Source organism: Notechis scutatus, chromosome Z, assembly GCF_049901735.1.
Source record: "Notechis scutatus isolate UNSWTSFEM ecotype Mainland chromosome Z, rNotScu1.2, whole genome shotgun sequence".
Taxonomy (NCBI): Eukaryota; Metazoa; Chordata; class Lepidosauria; order Squamata; family Elapidae; genus Notechis; species Notechis scutatus.
The window spans coordinates 111,012,586-111,034,464 of record NC_142025.1 but is presented as its reverse complement, the minus strand read 5'-3'; the positions used below and the strand labels follow the sequence as shown (position 1 = coordinate 111,034,464).

The 21,879-nt window shown below is 41.2% G+C and overlaps 1 protein-coding gene across 1 annotated transcript; it reads left to right on the top strand.

Moving 5' to 3' along the window:
• Positions 1–3,541: 3,541 nt before the first annotated feature.
• On the top strand, positions 3,542–19,199 carry LOC113429978 (vomeronasal type-2 receptor 26-like). Its single transcript, XM_087947358.1, has 7 exons — positions 3,542–4,369; positions 10,348–10,484; positions 11,401–11,686; positions 12,326–13,177; positions 17,319–17,546; positions 18,074–18,200; positions 18,301–19,199. Exons 1-7 carry the CDS (start codon positions 3,542–3,544, stop codon positions 19,197–19,199), a joined length of 3,357 nt encoding a protein of 1,118 aa, XP_087803484.1.
• The last annotated feature ends 2,680 nt before the right edge of the window (positions 19,200–21,879 follow it).

Sequence of the window (21,879 nt, the reverse complement as noted above, 5' to 3'; positions counted from 1 at the left end):
CTCTCAGTGGTTCCGGCTCTTTTCATAGTGACTGAGCTCAGCTGTCGAACGTCTGGTCGCCTCTTATTGTATCCTGCCCTCGTCGCCATTGTTGTGGAGCGGCGGAAGATACAAGGCTAACACAGAGCGAATGGTAAAAGGCTTTATTCTGTGAATAAAGGGTTGCCGTGGCTGCCGAAGCTAACAGGCAGATCATCTGGCGGCAACAGCTGATGCCATTTGACAGCTCCTTTTATAGCCGGCTGTCAAATGGCATCAACCAATGGGAGCGATCGGCACTCCCGCTGGACTGGAGTGGGGACTTCTGTCAGTTCTGTGAATACAACAGATGATACTTCCTATTTCAGTTCTATCCATAGAGAAGGAAGAGAACCTAATAGTGAAAGGACTGGAAGTGACTTTACACCTGGGTTCGACGCATCATTACCTGATGTAGTTGGGCCATCAGAACCCAGGACAGGAGGTACCAAGCATATGACATCAAGCTTTGTTCAAGGGGATTCACCATCTCACCGTGTACAACAGGCGGGTTCCTGGGGTCATCAGGGAATGTCTGGCCAGTGGCCACAATGCATGGTGTGGGGACCGCCACCATTGCAAAGTACATTTAACAGTAACCCAGATCGTATCACACTGTTTCTAAGCCAAGTGGTCAATCATCTAGAATTATATGCCTCTTGCTATCCATCACAATGGTCCATAGTGGTAGCTATCATCGGGTTTTTAACTGGGGATGCAGCAGATTAGATCGTGGAACTACACAATGAACAGGCCAGAGAATTGGTAGATGTAAGTCTTTTTTTGGACTCACTCCACAATCATTTTGAGGACAGGTCTTGCATCCACCAAACCGAGGGAGCTCTCATAGTGTTGAAGCAAAATGGGAGACCAGCAAATGAGTATGTATGGGAATTCTGACATTTAGCTGGGAAATTAAGGTCCTTGCCTGAGCGTCTGTTGGTTCGGGAATTCCGTGCTGGGTTGGATCATAGTTTAAGACAGGCATGCTTATATAGAGGGGTCCCTCAATGATTGACAGAATGGTACAGAACTGTGGTTGAATTGGAAGTTGGAATGAAGGAATTCAGAACCAAGCCCAAACCAATCCGAAAAGTACCTAAAGCTGATATTGGAGCTATGGGAGGTCAGAGCAGGCAAGGAGATGGACCCCTGGGTGGTAGGGGATGACCGGCTATTAGGTGTTTCAGATGTAACCTAATAGGTCATAGGGTGTTGGAATGCCCTGAGCTTGCCAATGAATGCATGAAACAAATGGCAAAGGCACCTGTCGGAGCAGTGACAAAATTCAGCTTTAGGAAACAGGGAATTGGTGCTGAAAAATCACAAGGACTGACTTTGAAAATGAAGGAAGAAGTATCACCATCAAGTCAACATCAATTGGAGGAACGAAGTCAACCCAGGGTTGTTTCAGGATTATATGATAGTGGTGAGGAAAGCCACGACGATACTATGGTGAGTGCTCCAGTATGTCCTTTTGTGATACCAGTCATGGTGGAAGGTCTGACCATGGGACAGAGGGGTAGATATGGGGCATTGATAGACACGGGCTGTACCAGGTGCCTCATTAGCCAATGAGTGGTGGATGAATTAAAGTTACGGGTGGAAACATTGCCTACACCAATGAATTTCGAGCAGGTGGATGGGTCCCTGCTTGGTGGATCCCCAGCTATGGTGATGACTTCTTCTTCTTCTTTTTCTTCAGCGTTTGTCCCGCGCTCTGGCGAGGTCCGCTAATGTCCTTGAGTATTGCTTCCACGCCTCTCTGTCTGCCACGTATGTCGGGTCTGTCTTCGCGATCTCTAGGTCGGCCTTGATCGTGTCCATCCAGCGTTGCTTAGGTCTACCACGCGGTCTCGCTCCTCCGACAGTCACCTTCATCGCAGGAGCTATGGTGATGACTATTCCTGTTAAACTAGAAATCGGAACTCATTGGGAATATCTACGATTTATTGTTGTCCCACATATGCGTGAGGCACTGATATTAGGACTTGTATGGTTGGATAACCCACTATATGGTGGGAACCCACTATATGGTGGGAAGGTGGTTGCCGTCATTTATGGCTTGTAGTAGGACCAGAACCCCCTCAGTCCGGTCCAGGGGAATCCATACCAAATACACTGAAAGAGTTAGCAACCACCATAGTAGAACATCCAAATCTCCCTTATCCGATTGAGTATCAGGATTTATCAAAGATATTTAGTGGAGAGGAGTGTGAGATCTTACCCCCGCACCGCAAAATGGGCTGCACTATAGAATTAATCCCAGGAGTGAAGCTACCTAACCCCGTATGTATGCTATGACTCCCAAGGAATGCAGGAGATGAGGAATTATTTGGATAAAAACCTAGCTCACGGCTTTATACAACAAGCCAGAAGTGGTATTCAACAGATTCTGACTAGTCATGGAGAACCAGTAGTTGAAATATTGAGTAGTTTGGAGAACTGGCAAATAACACCTCTGACTGGAGATTTTACAGTATCCTTCCCATGCCATGTTCACCAAGACACACCACAGAACCAGTAATTAAAAAAATTGAATCCCACCATTATATGAAGCAGACATTTCTTAATGTATTTTTTTTTCTTTACAGAATATTTTTTCAGAATTACCAGCATATCCTGGCCTTAGCGTTTATTCTAAAAGAGATCAATGAAAATGACCAGATCTTTCCCAATATCACTCTGGGCTTCCATATTTTTGACAGCCATTTCAGTCCAAGGTGGATTTACTTCGCTTCAATGCTGCTGCCTTTCACTCATGGAAAATTCATCCCCAACTACAAGTGTGGGATCCCAAAACTCTTAGCTGAGTGATTGGGGGACCTGATATCTCTCTTCACATGGCAGCTGTATTGTCCATCTCCAAAGTTCCTCAGGTAAGTGGTGCAAGAAGATATACATTATTAAATTGCCATACTTCCCCAGAAGTCTGAGTGCTTCTTTCTCTAAAAAAAGGAGACATCTTTCAGAATCCAGGATATTATTTTTTTATTGATAGGATTACCATAGTAATAATTCTGAACAGACAGTGGGGTTACAAGGCATAGAAAAACATCCCCCAATGCCCGACTCTGAATTAAGAGTTGGAAGTCTTCTAGCCCAACGCCTGCTCAAACAGATAACCCTATACCATTTCATATCAATGGTTGTCCAATCTCTTCTTAAATACCTCCAGTGATGGGGTAGCCACAACATCTGAAGGCAAGTCATTCAACTGATTCATTGTTCTCCTGTTCACCTGGTTCTCTCCTTGATTAATTTCCATCCACTGATTTTTGTCCCACTTCGAGGTGTTTTGGAGAATAGATTGACCCCTGTTTTTATCCTTTTTCTCAACCTCAGGGAATATCTTGGTTGCATCTTGGTTGCTTTCTAAATAAATGCACCTAGTTGCATAATGTTTCAGTATATAAACTCAAGGACACCCAAATCCTCAAATGAATGTACCCAGTGTCAGAAGTTCACTTTCCATTTGCATATGTTTGTCTTCCTTTAATTGACCTATGGCTCTGCTCCAGCCATGGAAAAAGAGACTCAAGCAGTTTTCTTCCAGCAAATGTTTCCAGATGAATCCCATGAACATAAGGGCCTCATGCTGTTATTGAAGTACTTAAGATGGATTTGGGTTGGAATTCTTGTAGCAAAGAATAAGAAAGCAGAGGAATTTGTCCAGGAAGTGGTCCCTACCTTTTCTGAGAATGGCATCTGCACTGAGTTCATAGTACAGATACCAAACACAGATTTCTATAGTGATTTTACAGATATAATGGATGAATTTCTATGTATATACCATGTTCTCATGAAGAGCAGGGCCAATGTGATAATTCTATATGGTAAAATTCAGACTATAACATATCTGAGAAGTTTTCTCCAGTTTTCAGAAGTGGAAGATATACCAAAGAAGCCAAAGATCTGGCTTATAAATGCGCAGACACAGTACACCTCAATCTCCCTTCATAAATCATGGGATATCCATTTCCTACATGGGGCTTTATCCTTTGCAGTTCATATAAAAGAGATCCAAGACTTCCAGGAATTTCTTCACAATCTAACTCCAAACAATGACCATCATGATCATTTTTGGAAAGATTTCTGGGAACAGGCATTTGACTGTTTCTTCTCCAACTCAAGAACAGAGACATCTGAGGAAACTTGTACTGGACAGGAGAAGCTTGGGAAACTTCCTACATCTGTGTTTGAAACATGCATCAATGGACAGAGTTACAATATTTACAACGCAGTCTATGCTGTGGCACACGCTTGGCAATCTCTGTATTTATCCAAATCCAGGGATGCAACAATAGTGAAAAATGGAAGGAAGGAGGTTCTCAACCAAATATGGTGGCAGGTAAGTCCTATAAGCAGATTAGTGCAGAGACAACCATATATGTATGTCTGTGGAGATTCTCGGTCATCCAGGTCATGGTTGTTCCAAAGATGCTTTTGTGAGAGGCAACTGGACTTCTTTGCTTTTCTTTGAAGACTTCCAAATGTCCTCAATGACTCTCATCAAGCATGTGAATGACCAGATGACTGCAAAGAATATAAATCCTTCTATTTCTCACCATTTACTTAGAACTGAAGAAGCTCTTGGATGAGAACTGAAACCTCTTCAAGGAAATCAATAAAGACCAGTTGCCTCTTCGAAAAGCACCTCTGGGACAGAGGTGTAATTCAAGAAATTCACACCGGTTCATGCAAACCAGTAGCAATGATTTGGCATGGATTGCCTAACCAGTGGCTATCCCTGGCTGCCCATGCCCCCCGACCCGGTCGCCTGGTCTCCCAGGCTCTCAGTCACTCACTTGCCCCAGTTGCTCTCCTAGCTTTCCCTACCATGTGGTGGCTGAAGTGCAGCTCGGGCAGATGTCCTGCAGCTGCTGCACATGTGCACTGTGTGTGCAGCTTCTACACATACAGTGCACATATGCAGTGGCCCCAGAACATCCACCTGCCTGCCCGCCCCCCCTCCTGGAGCATGCTTTCTTCTTCTCCCTGTGGATGCACCTCTTCCAGCAAGTGGTCACATGTCCAGCTGCCCCTTTTTAAATGCAACAATCCTCCCCCAACCGGACGGCTGCTCTCCTCCTTCTCTGCCTGTTAGTTCTGTATGGTCAAGGAGGAGAAGAGCAGTCAGCCGGTTTTGGGAGGCTTCTTGCATTGCAAAACAGGTGGCTGGAGACCAAAAAATAGCCACCACCAGCCGCCTCTTCCACAGTGCAAGATGCCTGCCCCAACTGGCCAACTGCTCTCCTTCTCCTCAGCAACACAGAACAAACAGTCAGAGAAGAAGAAGAGCAGCTGGCCAGTTGCGCTGAAAAAGGGGCGGCTGGGGGAGATTCTTTTTCAGTCTCCAGGCACCTCTTTCGGAGTGCTGCACCACTCCACTCAAACTTGCTTGCACAAGGCCCTCTGGTGCAGTGGGCTCAATAGGGTGGATCTACATGGCCAGCACCAAGAACACAGCTGCGGCGGTGCATTGGAGAAGCAGAGCAAAACCACTGCAAGAGGCCTATAGCCGCCGCTTACTTTTTTGTGTGAAAGGAAGGTAAGGTTTCAGGCAGTCAGGAAAGCTGCCTAGCCCAGAGCTACCCAGCGGGGGGAGAGGGAGCAGGTAGCACATGCATTGCTTGAATTTCCCAGCCCCAAAAGTGGGAGGGGAGGATATGGAAGTCTTGCCTGCTGGCTTTTGGGGGCAACACAGAACCAGAGACTACCCAGGAGGAAACCTTTGTTGTGGTTCTAGCTTTCATGGCCACCAAACCAAGTTCCGGATTGAGAAAATGGTCAGTTTCATTCTTCTAGCCTGCTCCCTTGTCCAAATGTGTGTTTGTGCTGTGTGGCTGATAACATCCCCACCATACCCAGATTTTGATGCACACTCAATACCTGAAGAACTCATCCTGGAGTGCAATGAGGACTCGGTCATGTTCTACTGTGTTTTTGGCTTTATGGGTTTTCTTGCTCTGGTTAGCTTCTCTGCTGCTTTTCTAGCTAGGAAGTTACCTGACAGTTTCAATGAAGCCAAATTCATCACCTTCAGCATGTTGGTCTTCTGCAGTGTTTGGCTGTGCTTTATCCCAACCTATCTAAGCAGAATGGGAAAATATACATTGCCTGTGGAGATTTTCTCCATGATCTCCTCCAGTGCTGGATTATTGGTGTGTATCTTTCTTCCCAAGTGTTTTATCATTGTGATGAGACCCGAACTGAATGGTAAACATAAGCTCATGAAGAGAAAGTTTTAACAATTCTTTCCATTTGCCTGATATCCTTTGGAGATCTTCCCCAGTAGCACATTTTAGCCAGAGAACAATGTGCAGTAAGATTGGCCTTTTAGATTGCCGTTTGTCTGTGATTTAAGATAGGTCAGAACTTTTTTTCCCATCTTGAAGGCAATTATAAATGGGGGGCAGTGGTGGGATTCAGATAATTTAACAACCAGTTCTCTGCCCTAATGACCAGTTGGGTAGGTGTGGCTGGGTGGGCATGTGACTGGGTGGGCTTCGCCAAATCACCATCACTCACATCAAGGGGAGCTTCTCCTCGCTTGGCCTCTTGTAACTGTGGGGATGCTGCAATGTTTTTAAATGTGAAAAACAGTCATAGGTCACTTTTTTCAGTGCCATTGTAACTTTGAATGTTGTAATACAAAAATACAAAAAGAAAATATTGGAATGTGCTGAAATGAGTAGATTGACATTTGAAATTAGAGAACAAAAGGATAAACAATTTTATAAAATTTGGGATCTATTCTATCAATTGTTAGACAATAAAATACAGTAATGAAATATGTAGACTTTTAGAAAATAATAAATATATAAAGATGTACTTCTTTCTTATTATATCTACAAATGATTTTAGGATAGATTTGGGATGATAATATGAACTGTTATAAAATAAACTAAGTAAATTATTATTATCTTATAAAACATGAATGAATAAAAATATAGTCAAATGATTGATTATAATGATACTAAGGTATTTAATTTTTGATTGATAATATGAGATTATATGCAATGTAATTGTAATTGCGGACTACGAAATGGAAGCACAAAACAATTTGTAAACCAACCGGCACACTGTATGTACACCTATGGAAGATAGCTTGATGTTTTTATGTTTTGTTTGTTCATGTTTGTTTTTAGAAACCAATAAAATTTTAAAAAAATACAAAAAGCTTCTTTGCCTGCAGAAAGCTGCCCTAAATGCCAATCATTAGATTAAAAATACTTGCAAGCTGGAGCTACAAATCAGGCAGGGGGCCAGAGCATCTTGAAGAATTAAAATAGTGCAAAAATAACTATCAGCAGCTGATTCTTCCTCATAAAGTAAAATCCTTTAGTAGAGAGGTCATTTAAGCTCTCCAGAAAGAGCACACTCAGGAGAAGCAATCTTTAGATCCATTTGCATGACTTAAAGATACCAGCTGGTCTCACTCACCTCACAAGATGTCCTAAGGAAATCATCCAGGTTTAAGGAAAGATCACAGGCTCCCCAGAAAGGCAATAAAAAATCAGTGCCAAGCTTGCATCTGGCCTCTTGAAAGTACACCCCAAAAGGACAGTGCCAGAAACCACTAAAGCAGTGAAGGAATACCTCCTCATCGGATAGAAAAAGAAAACATGAGGCAGGAAAAAATTTAAACACAATGCAAATTATTAAATCACAACAGTAGCTGTTGGTTCTTAAACAATTACCAAGACATGGGAACTAGCCAGATTTCTCAACCCAGTTTGTTTTCAGGAACAGAGATTAACCATTTTCATTCCTGAATAGGGAAAATTATTCTATCAATAAACACAGGATTAAACATCTCCAAGCACAGAATTAAACTTCACCAAAAACTAGTTTTAGACCAAAACTCAGAAAGGGTATGTAAATTCACATTTGAATATCAATCAATTTGAATATCAATCTTTCTAGCTAGCCAAGAAACCTTGCTGAATGTCACTCATCTTGGTTCCTTGTCATTGAAAGCTTCTTTCCGCCAGCTCTGCTTCATTGTTCAATTATTTCTTCAAAGTGCTGATTGTTGCATCCCAGCTGGAAAAACTCCACCAGGGAGTATTTCCTCCCAACAGCAGCATAAAAAGCTTAAAACAATCTTTCCCCTTTAAGAAAGTCAAGCCCCAGCAAAGTACCAGCACAGAAGAAAAAAACTCAGGAGAAGCTCAGGTGACAGAAAGTCTAGGCATACTGCCAAGAATCTAATAAGTGTTAATGGAGAGGCAGTTTCTATAAGTAGGACAATAAAGATTAGGCTAGAATCAACACAAGAATGTTCCCTGCCTTCCTTACAGGATTAGTCTTGTAAAGTGGAAAAAAAGGAGATTTCTTCCATTAACCAGTTCTTCAAACTGCTGAGAAAGTTAACAACAGGTTCTAGCAAATAGGTGAGAACCGGTAGAATCCCATCCCTAATGAGCACCATAAAAGCATATGGATAAATTGATGTATGGCAATATTTCATGTATTATAGGCAGCTCTGATTAAATATATGATTAAATATGAATTGTAAATCATTTTAATTCACATCCATTGTGGAAAAATAGTGGATTTAAATACGAATACCTTTTCATTTAAAAAGTTAGAGCTTATGAATGGTTTCTGAAACAAGCAAACACTGACAGGTGATCTAAGAAACTGTCCCCAATGAGATTTATTTTATTTATTTATTTATTTATTTTTGTCAATTGCTTACAAAATAATAGGTATCAGTAAAAACATAGTTATGAATACATGAATACATATAAGAAAATTTTAAAAAAATAAAAGAAACAATATGACAGGGACGGTAGGCACATTGGTGTGCTTATGCATGCCCCCTACAGACCTCTTAGGAAAGGGGTGAGGTCAATAGTAGACAGTCTAAGGTTAAAGTTTTTCAGGTTTGGGGAAGAAACCACAGAGTCAAGTAGAGTATTCCAGACATTGACCACTCTGTTGCTGAAGTCGTATTTCCTGCAATCAAGTTTGGTGCGATTAACCTTGAGTTTGTATCTATTGTTTGCTCTTGTATTGTTATTGTTGAAGCTGAAGTATTTGTTGACAGGTAGGACATTGCAATGTATGATTTTATATATTATACTTAGATTGGACCAAAGGTGGCGTAGTTCTAGGTTTTCTAGGCCTAGAATTTTGAGTCTGGTGGCATAAGGTATTCTACAATGAGTAGAAGAGTGGAGAACTCTTCTTGTGAAATATTTCTGGACTTTCTCAACTGTGTTAATATCAGATACGTAATGTGGGTTCCAGACTGATGAGCTGTATTTGAGTATTGGTCTAGCAAATGTTTTGTATACTCTAGTTAGTAGTGTAATATTACCAGAGAAAAGGCTACATAAGATTAGGTTAACAACTCTTAACGCCCTTTTGGCTATGTAGTTACAGTGGGCTCTCGCACTTAGGTCATTAGAGATGAGTATTCCAAGATCCTTGACAGAGTTTGGATCATCAACAAGGTCTTCACTATTCCGACTGTATTTTATTTTCTGATTTTTTTTGCCAATATGTATGTTGAGATTTGAAGTTGCCCCCAGTTGCCCAGGGATGTGAACCAATCGAGTCTCAGGAGGCTAGGTAGTGCTACTAAGCACTAACAGCAATGATCCTGAAAATTGGCCATACTCTACATTGAACTCGCTGCTCCCCAAAATGAGTATATGGTTCCCTTGGTAGTCTCGTAGTCATACTGGACTGAGTTTGAGAGTCCGGCTCACCTTTTATTTCATATCTCCTTCATGGTTTCCCATGATACTATTGTGATGGCCAATCCTGTGTCCACTTCCAACTTCCATGGCACCCCTTCTATATTAACATATATTTTTGTCACATATATTTTTTGATGGGGGTGGCTTCCTAATTGCTGGCTGACATTTCCATGGGCCGCACATTGGTTTGAATTGTGAAACATGCTTCCTCTCTGTCTTTTCACCTTTGGAACCAGTGTTTGAAGATGTTCACATATGTGACTGTCTCTCATTATCTAATTAGCAGTTTCTCTCATCCAGATCCTAGGGGATCCATTGGAAAAAGGAGGTACAGACTCTGAAGGATGCTATTTATTGTCCCCATGATATTCCATCTCATGGTTCAGAGCCCCAAAGCTCTGTGAATTCATTTGATAGCATGTTGCACTCCCTATTTGTGTCTGAAAAATATCTCAAGAAGACAGTTGAGTCTGATCTACTTCAATCGTGCAAACAGAGGCATTTAAACACAGAAAGAAGACACTCATGGATGATGTTAGTTTTTATGGAGTTGCTATTAATAGTAATGTCTCAAGTGGTGTGCCAGGATCCTAGCCTTCAATGTGACCTTCAGGAGCCAATTCCTATACATCACACATATCATCAGCATGGAGATATCAACATTGCTGGCATTATTTCTGCCTTGTTTACATTTTCTGATCCCATTGATTTCAGTCAACATCCTTCTCAGGCACTTCAGGAGGGATCTGTGTGAGTACATCATTCATTTATGGTCAAATTCTGGACTGTGCTGCTAAACCACATGATGCTTGAAATATTTTCCTCTCATGACAAAGATTCCAGAAAGAAGTATCTTAAATGAGACACCTAGGTTTATTGTGTAAGAAGTGATATTTCTCTCTCTAGGCATGCTAGAATATGTCTGCTGAACAAAACACTTCATTGGTGACAGGAAGAGGATCCAGGCATTAAAAACATTCTGCTACCTCCATTCGGTTACCTTAAACAACCCCACAAGGAATTATGGGGTCATTAAATGAAGATGATGAAAATGATGTGTGTGTATGTGTGTGTACACACACAGGCATGCATGTGTGCTAATATTTTTCATTTCATTTTCCAGGATCTGGGCTTAATAGTAAAGATGGATGCATTACTAGAGGGAACAAGAGCAGGAATAAGTAGGTCCTAATCCTGCTATATAGAGCTTTAATGAGATCCCATTTGGAATGTTATATCCAGTTTTGGAGATCTCACTTAAAAAACTGATATTGAAAAGATTGAGTGAGTCCAGAGACGAGCAACAAAAATGGTGCATTGTCTGAGGGACAAAACATACTAGGGCGAAAGTGTACTAGAAGCTTGGAAGCAACTTCCAAGCAAAGGTAACAGGCCAATCATCAGTAACTGAGTTTGAACATGATTGGGCTAAACAGATGTCCATCATCTGACAAAAATTGAAACAATAGAAAAATAACAAATAAATTAACAAGAAAAAGAATAATTCAGGGGGTCACACAAAATACCATTAAATCTTTTTCTGCCCTTGGATTTCAATGTTTGTATAGGTTGCACTGACACATTCCATGAAATGTGCTGTGATGAAGGATTGCAGGTGCCATGATATGAAGCAAACATTTCTTAATATATTTTTTTTTCTTTACAGAATATTTTTTCAGAATTACCAGCATGTCCTGGCCTTAGCCTTTACTCTAAAAGAGATCAATGAAAATCACCAGATCCTACCCAATATCACGCTGGGCTTCCATATTTTTAACAGCCATTTCAGTCCAAGCTGGACTTACTTTGCTTCAATGCTGCTGCCTTTCACTCATGGAAAATTCATCCCTAACTACAAGTGTGGGGTCCCAAAACCTTTGGCTGCAGTGATTGGAGGACCTGATATTTCTGTTCACATGGCAGCTGTATTGTCCATCTACAAAGTTCCTCAGGTAAGAGATGCGGAAGATATTCTTCATTATATTGCCATACTTCCCCAGAAGTGCTTCTTTCTCTCTAAAAAAAGAAAAAAAGGAGACAACTTTCATATTCCAGGATATTATTTTTTTTGCTTGATAGGATTACCATAGCAGCATGAATACTCATAACTCTGAACAGACAGTGGGGATACTGAGCATAGAAAAACATTCCCTAATGCCAGACACTGAATTAAGAGTTGGGAGGAACCATGGAAGTCTTCTAGTCCAGTGCCTGCTCAACCATATAACCCTATACCGTTTAATTTCAATGATTGTACAACCTCTTCTTAAATGCTTCCAGTGATGGAGCACCCACAACATCTGAAGGCAAGCCATTCAACTCATTCATTGTTCTAAACTGGTTCTCTCCTTGATTAGTTTCCATCCATTGCTTCTTGTCCCACTGTTAGGTGCATAGGAGAATAGGTTGACCCCTGTTTTTTCCTCTACCTCATGATATAGAGGGACATCTTGGTTGCTTTCTAAATAAACACAACTAGTTGCATAATGTTTCAGTATATAAACTCAGGGGCACCCAAAGCCTTAAATGAATATAAACAGTATCAGAGGTTACTTAGATCTTTCCATCTGCATATGTTTGTTTTCCTTTAGTTGACCTATGGCTCTGCTCCAGCCATGGAAAAAGAGACTCAAGCGGTTTTCTTCCAGCAAATGTTTCCAAATGAATCCCATGAACATAAGGGCCTCAAACTGTTATTGAAGTATTTAAGATGGATCTGGGTTGGGATTCTTGTAGTAAAGGATGAGAAATCAGAGAAATTTGTCCAGGAGGTAGTCCCTACCTTTTCCGACTATGGCATCTGCACCGAGTTCATAGCAGAGTTACCAAACATAGATTTCTATAATGACTTTACTGATGTTATAGATGAAGGACTACATATATACCATGTTCTCATGAAGAGCAGGGCCAATGTTATAATCGTATACGGAAAAATTCAAACCATATCAGTTCTGAGAAGTTTCCTCCGGTTTTCAGAAGTGGAGGACATTCCAAAGAAGCCAAAGATCTGGCTTATAAACGCTCAAACAGACTTCACCTCACTTTCCCTTCATAAATCATGGGACATCCATTTCCTACATGGGACTTTATCCTTTGCAGTTCACACAAAAGAGATCCCAGACTTCCAAAAATCCCTTCACAATCTAAGTCCAAACAGTGACCATCATGATCATTTTCGGAAAGATTTCTGGGAACAGGCATTTGGTTGTTTCTTCTCCAACTCAAGAACTGAGACATCTGAGGAAACTTGTACTGGAAAGGAGAAGCTTGGGACCCTTCCTACATCTGTGTTTGAAACATGCATCAGTGGACAGAGTTACAATATTTACAATGCAGTCTATGTTGTGGCACATGCTTTGCAATCTCTGTATTTATCCAAATGCAGGGGTGCAACAATAGTGAAAAAAGGAAGGAATGAGGTTCTCAACCAAGTATGGTGGCAGGTAAGCCTGTAAGCAGATTAACGCGGAGACAACCATATCTGAATGTCTGTGGAGATTCTCAGTCATTCAGGTCCCAGTTGTCCCAAAGGTTCTTTTTCAAGAGGCAACTGGACTTTTTTGCTTTTCTTTGAAGACCTCCAAGTGTCCTCAATGACTCTCAAAGAGTGTGAATGATCGGATGTCTGAAAGGAATATAAATCCTTCCATTCCCCACCATTCACTTAGAACTGAAGAAGCTCTTGGATGAGAAGTGGAACCTCTTCAAGGAAAACAAGATAGTTGCCTCTTTGAAAAGAAACTTTGGGACAATGATATCTGCAGTTGCAAGATCTGTCCATAAACTCAAACAAACAATATTGTATAGGGGGATTAACTTTAGGTCTAAAAGTGAGATGTATTAATGGATTAATCAACTGATTCTATCCCTGAAATTGACAGACTTGCCCAAAACTTTCTTCGTGACACACAGTGATTCTTCCAAGCTGCTTTTTTATTGTTCTGCATTTATAAGCAAAATCCTGTAGGATTGCCCACTCTACTATCAGTATTATCAATATATTCTGTTAACCATAAGGAAGGACTACATTCCCTTATAGATAACTTTCTGGATACTGATGCTTTGCTATGAAACTATGTGGTTGGCCTTGATAAAGCTTGAAAATTAATGATTAGTTTCGATCGGGCCTGATAAATTGACACTTAAAGCTTGAAAATTAATGAGTAGTTTAAAAAGGCACTGTATTATTTCATTCGAGACAGTAAGCTAAATTTCTGTTACAGATTAAGACATTATGATAAATCTAACAGCAGTAAAATAGATGGGCCCTTTAATCTCACCAGCACTCCTGGCTTTTTGGTCATGCTAATAACTTGCATAGCATAGACTTTCAATTTGTCTTCTCAGATGAATTGCTCAGGATCTCCCTGTAAACAACATTCCTGGTTTTGCTCTGTGGCTGGTGAATGACCAGGCTCAGGTGAACTGACTCTGGAGCACACCACATACAATTGGCCATGGGAGAGAGTCACTCCTCAGATGCACACCAGCCACTTTTAAAGTCTGCCCCTGGACCTTATTGATGGTGATGGCGTAGCACATCTTAACGAGAAATTGTAGACATTTGAACTCAAAGTGGTAATCTGATGGGATTAGAGCAGTGGTGAAATTCAACCACCTCACACCACCTCGGGAAAGGTGGTAGGGACGATTTGAATTGGTTGGCCGTACCCATGCCCACCCACCTTCTCTTTGTTTTAGAGACTGAGTCCCACCAAGCCACTCCCACCAAGCCATGCCCACAGAGCCGGTAGGGGAAAATTTTGAATTTCACCCCTGGATCAGAGGAATTCAGGGGATGAAAACAGTTTCTCCCTGATAGATGCCTGTGAAAATTGTGGCTTCAATTATATGTTTGTACAGAGTCTTCACCTGAAGCCTGGTGACACTGCACAGTTTTGGAGGGCTTAGATTGCATAACAGCATGATTGGAGCGCCAACCTTGAGGTAGAGGACATTAAAGCTTTTCCTGTGTTTTTTCCCTCTTTTCCCTTTAAGTGGTGGTACAGTAGAAGGAACAGATTTGTCAGAACTGAAGAGGTCAGTGTAAGAAGTGAGTTGGGGCTAGGACACTATGCAGGACAAATTCGGTTCACATTCTGTTGGCTCAGTGGTGGTGGGTGATTGAAACTCATAAGGGAATATCTCTCCTGCCACCTTGAGTTTGGAAGCAGTATCACAGGTTGAAGGTGTAGATATTTTGATAGGTACCGACATTTAGTACTGTAAGGAGCCGCAGACCCCTCCTGAGTGAAGGTGTGGAACATCTGGCAGTTTGAACCGAGGTAACGGAATGTGAGGAGACTGGCAGTTGGAACAGAGTTCTTTTCAGGTGTGGAGGAGGAGTTGAATGTCTAACTCCTTAGCATCAGAGGGTGTTAATACCCAGAAGCAGTTCCATACATGGAAGGTATAGACATTTTTTTAAAGTTTTCTTTATTAAACAATTAAACAATCAACAGACACAAAGACAGACAATTCTTACAATAAAAAAGTTGAATGTGGTACAGTCTTCCTAACATCAATCATTGTCATTGCTTCGCTAAATCCAATAGTAATATTACATAATTCTCCTCTGTTAAGGTATAGGCATTTTGATGAGGTACCGATGTTTAGTACTGTAAGGAGCCCCAGACCGCTCCTGAGTGAAGGAGTGGAATGTCTACCAGTTTGAACTGAGGTAATGGAATGTGAGGCAACTGGCAGTTGGAAAAGAATTCTTTTCAGGTGGGGAGTAGGAGTAGAACTCCTTAGCATCAGAGCATGTTAATTACCATATAAGAAATACTAATGAAATACTAATGATCTGATTATCATTTCAAAAAATCATTTCTTAGTGAGCTCCTACCAGCCAAGAGGAACATACATGCCAAATTTCAAGTTTGTAGGCTTTAAAGTTATGGAAATTCTATGATGAATGAGTGGTACTTGGCATTTATATATAGATAACTAGCTCTATACCTGCACTTCGCTATGAAACTATGTGATCTGGCTTAGTTTTGGGGGGAGGAAAATTTGGCTAGCATCCTGTCAGTGTGTGAGAGAGTTGAGGGCTGTTTGGAAACTGAAACATGGAAACTGAACAGTATTCGCTGTGTGAGCAAGAAGGAGACAGCAAGGAGTCTCAGCATGGCTTAGCTCAACTAGTCAATACTAAAGCTGGTTGCTACTGTGCAACTAAAACTGAAACTCCTCTCCTCTGCTTTTGTTTTGCATTTGGAACATATTTCTTTTCAGGTGGGGAGGGGGAGTAGAACTGCTTAGCATCAGAGCCTTCTAATAGTAATAATATATGAAATACTAGTGCTCTGATGGACATTTTGAAAAATCCTTTCTTAGTGAGCACCTAGAAGCCAAGAAGAATATACGTGCCAAATTTCAAGTTTTGTAGGCTTTACAGTTCTGGAGATTTTGTGATGAAGTGTGAGTGGTATTTCACTTTAATATATATATAGATATATTCAAATGTATAAGACAATAATAAGATAAAACATAATGTAACCAAAAAGTGTGTTTGCTTGTGTTTGAGAGGGAGAGTATATACATACATAAGCATAGACCTTTTCAATTACTTTGTGTTTTATCTTGTTATTATCTTACTTCTAGTCTGCAATAATCCAAATCAAACCTTAGTATGGCTACAGCAAGTTTAAGGCTCTTTGTAAGTAAGAATAGTAGTAAACTTTTATAGCCATATCTATCCTAGTATTTCTTATTATCTATCAGAAGTCATCTGGCTCATGAGGTATTAGCAATTAAACTAATTTTTTTTCAATTTTATTCATAAACATTTTTTGAATATAGCGTTTTGTCCAGATATATTATTTACAAAAAAGAGAGAAAGAAAGAAACATAGCTAATACTGTAAAAATATTGTCCATTTACTAATAATAATACTAATAATATAATAACACCTAAATTAACAGCACTAGTAATACTACAGTTCCCATACAATACAGTTCCCATTCTTTATAATTCATATTTTTAATGTTTATAGCAATTATAGTTATATATCTTCCCATGTTTTTCTTCCTCTAACTTCTACCCCTTATTTTAAGCCACTCATAAAATCTGTTCCACATCAAATAGCAGAAAAAGTGGGACAGCGGCTCACATGGGCTTCTGTTGCACATGGCTAGTGGTGCTACTGCCACCATGAGGCAAGTGTCAGGGCATGGATGCTTGGCTGTGGGAACCCTAAGGTAAGCCAGTGAAGGGAGCATGGGGCAGCTCCACCACCATCCCACCTCACTTCATGGCTGTGGCATCGCGAGCAACCAGATGGAATAGGCAGACAGTTGGTTGCACAGGCTCTTACATAGGACTTATTTGGGGGGGGGGGGGGTAGAGCTTACATTAGGCACACATGTAAAAAACATGCTAGGGCTTATTTTCAGGACAGGTCTTATTTTCAGGGAAACATGGTATTTGTTTGATCCTGGCCTAAAACTACAATTTTTAAAAAGTTTTAATATTTTCTTTGTTTAAAGAAACATATATATGTATGCTTTGAATATATGAATTCCTTCTCTCTTCTCTGTCCTTTTCACTCTTTGTCCCTCGTTGGCTGTCTCTGTTTTTCAGGTTCATTCTTTTCTGAGAAGTGTCAGATTCAACAACAGTGTTGGTGAGAAGGTCTCCTTTGATGAAAATGGAGAATTCATTGGTGGATATGATATTATCAACTGGATCTCATTCCCAAACCAATCTTTTGTCAGGGTCAAAGTAGGGATCATTGATCCCACAGCTCCAGAGGACAAATTCTTCAATATTTCTGTAGATTCCATCACATGGCCAGTAGGATTTAATCAGGTTAGTTGTTTAAATCTAGATTGGTCTCCCTTCCTTTATGTGACATAAAAGTGTCTTTATTGATGAAAGACTTAGAGCATCATCTGTGAACAAGCCTAAATATAAATGTTCAGGGAAGGAAAAATGTATCTGTAAGAATAATTACTTTTGTAATAGTTGATACAAAATACCCTTTACTGGGCCCTCTGTTACTTACATATAATAGCTTCATGGTTTCAAAGTAAAAGCTACAATCCGGTAAACAACCCATTTCACCAGTCTGGTGACTTCAAAATTCAGAAGTTGGGAGAACTATTGTTATCTAACCAGCACAAAGATTGTCTTTGGAGAGTTTTGATGATGGTTATTGAAAGCTAATAAGGGTAGATGAATTGTTATTTCAGACTAGTTACATGTAAAATGCTGTTATCACATTACTTCTGGATTGCACTACTTAATTCATAAATATGTTTTATGCTGGTTATTCCAAATTCACCAAACACTTTCTTTTTCCTCTGTATCTTAAAATATTCTTTGTTCTTTGATAGGCATTGCCTTTATCTCTGTGTAATGATCCTTGTGAGGCAGGATACAGCAAGGAAAAGTTAGAAGGAGAATCGTTTTGCTGCTATGCTTGCCGTCTGTGTCCAGAGGGGAAAATATCAAAAAAGAAAGGTAGGAAATTTCCAAATACAGTATAATGGGACTAAGCCAGGAGGGTACAAGACTGTCTGTAATCCACGGTATCAATGCCAGTCAATGTTTTCTTTTTCAGATGTGAATGACTGCTCTCCATGTCCAGAAGACCAATATCCAAACCCTGACAAAAATATGTGCATTCCAAAGCGGATCACGTTTTTGTCCTATGAAGAACCCTTGGGGATCAGTCTGATTGTTCTTTCCCTTTGCTTTTCTTTGAAGACAACTTTGGTCATCACAATCTTCATGAAACACAAAGATACTCCCATCGTCAAAGCCAACAACCGGAATCTCACCTACATTCTCCTAGTTTCCCTCCTCCTCTCTTTCCTTTGTGTCTTTCTATTTCTTGGGAGACCCAATACGATTGTGTGTCTCCTTCGACAGCCAGCTTTTGGGCTCATCTTTTCAGTGGCGGTTTCTTGCGTCTTGGCCAAAACATTTGTTGTGGTTCTAGCATTCATGGCCACCAAACCTGGTTCCAGATTGAGGAAATGGGTGGGGGGAAGAATGGTCGGTTTCATTCTTCTAGCCTGCTCCCTTGTCCAAATGTGTGTTTGTGCTGTGTGGCTGATAACGTCCCCCCCATACCCAGATTTTGATGCACACTCAATACCTGAAGAACTCATCCTGGAGTGCAATGAGGACTCAGTCATGTTCTACTGTGTTTTGGGCTTTATGGGTTTCCTTGCTCTGATTAGCTTCACTGCTGCTTTTCTAGCTAGGAAGTTACCTGACAGTTTCAATGAAGCCAAATTCATCACCTTCAGCATGTTGGTCTTCTGCAGTGTTTGGCTGTGCTTTATCCCAACGTATCTAAGCACAAGGGGAAAATATACATTGGCTGTAGAGATCTTCTCCATGATCTCCTCCAGTGCTGGATTATTGGTGTGCATCTTTCTTCCCAAGTGTTTTATCATTGTGATGAGACCCGAACTGAATGATAAACATCAGCTAATGAAGAGAAACTTTTAACAAATCTTTCCATTTGCCTGATAGCCTTTATATTTAGATGTTGGAGATCTTCCCCACTGGCACATTTAAACCAGAGAACAATCTGCTGTAATATTGGCCTTTCATAGTGCCCTGATACTGAGATTTAGAAAGCTTTTGTAAGAGACCATAAAACCATATCAATAAATAATTGCACAAATTGATGTATGGACCTATTTCAGTATATGATATAGAAATTAAATGTGAGTTTAATCTGTTAAATTAAAAGTGTCTTGACTAGTTGTGTTAATTCATATGCAGACTAGAATATATAAGAGGAAGTGGGCATTAAATAGAAATGAGTGTTTTAATTTAAACAGGGAAGGCCTACAAATTGTGTCAAAATCAATTAGATACTAGCAATTTTCTGGTGCGTATGATGTGTAGTAGTCACCTGACTGTTGTTCTGGTCCCTTAAACTGTTGTAGCTGTCCCCTTTCATGGCTTGGGACCCAGTTATCTGAGGAACCATCTCTTGCCAGTCACATTCAGGTGACCCACTAGAATGAAGATGCAAGGAATGTTGCGTGTCCCATTGCCTAAGGAGGTACATCTTGCAGGGCCCAGAATAATATGGCTCTACCTATTACTTCATGTTATCGTATCATCAAAATTCCCACCATTTTGGGGAGGAGCAGAGGAGAGAGAAGAGGAGACGGGGGAGGAGGGAAGGTGAAAAGGGAGGAGAAGGAGGAGAGAGAGAAGGAAGAGAAAGGAGGGGGAGGAAGGAGAGAGAGGAGGAGGAAGGAGAAAGAGGAGGAGGAGGGGGAGAGGGAGAGGAGAGGAAGAGGAGAAGGAGGAGGGGAACGATGAAAAGGAGGAGGGGAGGAGAAGGAGGAAAGAGAGAAGAAAGAAAGGGCAGAGGATGGGAGAGGGAGAGAAGAGGGAAGAGGGAAGAGGGAAGAGGAAGAGAAGAAGGAGGAGGGGGAACGATGAAAAGGAGGAGGGGTGGAGAAGGAGGTAAGAGAGAAGAGAGGGGAGAGGAGGGGCAGAGGGGGAAGGAAGAGGAGGGGCAGGGAGGCGGAGAGAGGGGAGGGGGGGAGGGAGAGGAGAGAGAAGAAGAGGAGGAGAAGGAGGAGCAGAAACATGAAAAGGGGAGGGAGGAGAAGGAAGATAGAGAGAGAAGGAAGAGAGAGGAGGGGGGAGGAGGGGGAAGAGGAGGGGTGGGGAGGGAGAGGAAGGAAAGAGGAGGAGGAGGGGAGGGGAGGGGAGGAGAAAGAGGAGGAGGGAAGGAGGGGAGAGGGAGAGGGAGAGGAGAGGGAGAGGAGAGAGAAGAGAAGAGAAGAGAAGAGAAGAGAAGGAGGAGAAGGGGAAGGGGAAGTTGAAAAGGGGAAGGGAGGAGAAGGAGGAGAGAGGAGAGGAAGAGAGGGGAGGGAGAGAGGGGAAGGAAGAGGAGGGAGGGTGGAGGAAGGAAAGAGGGGAGGAGGGGAGGGGGAAGAGGAAAAGGGGAGGAGGGGAGGGGGAAAAGAGAGAGGAGGAGGGAGGCAAAGCAGAAGGCGAGGGTGAGGAGGAAGAGAGAGGAAGAGGGAAAAGGAAGAGAAAGGAGGAGGAAGAGGGGGAATAGTAAGAAGTGGGATTCATCCAATTTGCAAGTATTCGCAAGAACCAGTTGTTAACTTTCTAAGTGGTTCGGAGAATAGGTTATTGGAAGAAATCTCCTTTTGTTTTTGTTTTTCATTTTACAGGGCTAATCCTGTAATGAAGGCAGAAATGAAACATTCTGGTGTTGTTTCTAGCTTAATCTTTATTGCCCTGCTTACAGAAACTGCCTCTTAGTTAACCCTTATAACAGCTAAAGGTTCTTGGCAGTACGCCCAGACTTACTGAGCTCTGGAGTTTTGTTTTGTTTTTCTTTGCTGGTACTTTCCTGGGGCTTGACTTTCTTAAAGGGGAAGGGTTGTTTTAAGCCTTTTGCACTGATGTTGGGAGGAAATACCCCCTGTTGAAATTATTCCAACCAGGATGCAACTGTCAGCACTTTGAAGAAATAATTGAATAATGAAGCTGAGCTTACAAAAAGTAATTGTTAATGACCAAGAACCACAATGAGTGACATTCAGCAAAGCTTCTTGTCTAGCTAGAAAGATTGACATTCAAATGTGAGTTTACATACCTTTTCTGAATTTTGGTCTAAAACTGGTTTTTTGTGAACTTTAATTCTGTGCTTGGTGACTTTTAATCCTGTGTGTATTGACGGGATAATTTTCCCTATTCAGCTTTGTTTGGAAGGAAAAATGTTAATTTCTGTTCCTAAAAAGAAGCAGGGTTTAGAAATCTTTTGCTACATTCTAGCGCTAATTGCTTTCTTTGTAGTTAGGCTTCTCTCAAGTGTTTACATTTGAGCTTACCTGGGGTGTGAGCTCTGGCAATGAGCCAGACACGGCTCGTGTTTTAGTTTTAAAAAGATTTAACTGTTGGGATTTAATTATTTATATTGTGTATGATTTTTTTCCTACCTTGTGGTTTCTTTTTCTATCTGGGGAGGAGTCTTACTTCACTGCTTTAATAGTTCCTGGCACTGTCCTTTTGGGGTGTGCTTCTAAGAGGCAGGATGCACTGATTTTTTACTGCCTTTCTAGGGGCATTAAATCTGGATGATTTCCTTAGGATATCTTGTGAGGTGAGTGAGACCAGCTGGTATTTTTAAGTGGTTCAAATAGAT

What these genes read in the sequence shown, in the direction of transcription:
- LOC113429978 (XM_087947358.1), top strand. Translation starts at nt 3,542, where the DNA reads ATGGAAAAAGAGACTCAAGCAGTTTTCTTCCAGCAAATGTTTCCAGAT. An exon ending in GGCCAGTAGGATTTAATCAG is followed by an intron (nt 17,547 to 18,073) that starts GTTAGTTGTTTA and finishes GTTCTTTGATAG; the next exon opens with GCATTGCCTTTATCTCTGTG. An exon ending in GAAAATATCAAAAAAGAAAG is followed by an intron (nt 18,201 to 18,300) that starts GTAGGAAATTTC and finishes TTTCTTTTTCAG; the next exon opens with ATGTGAATGACTGCTCTCCA.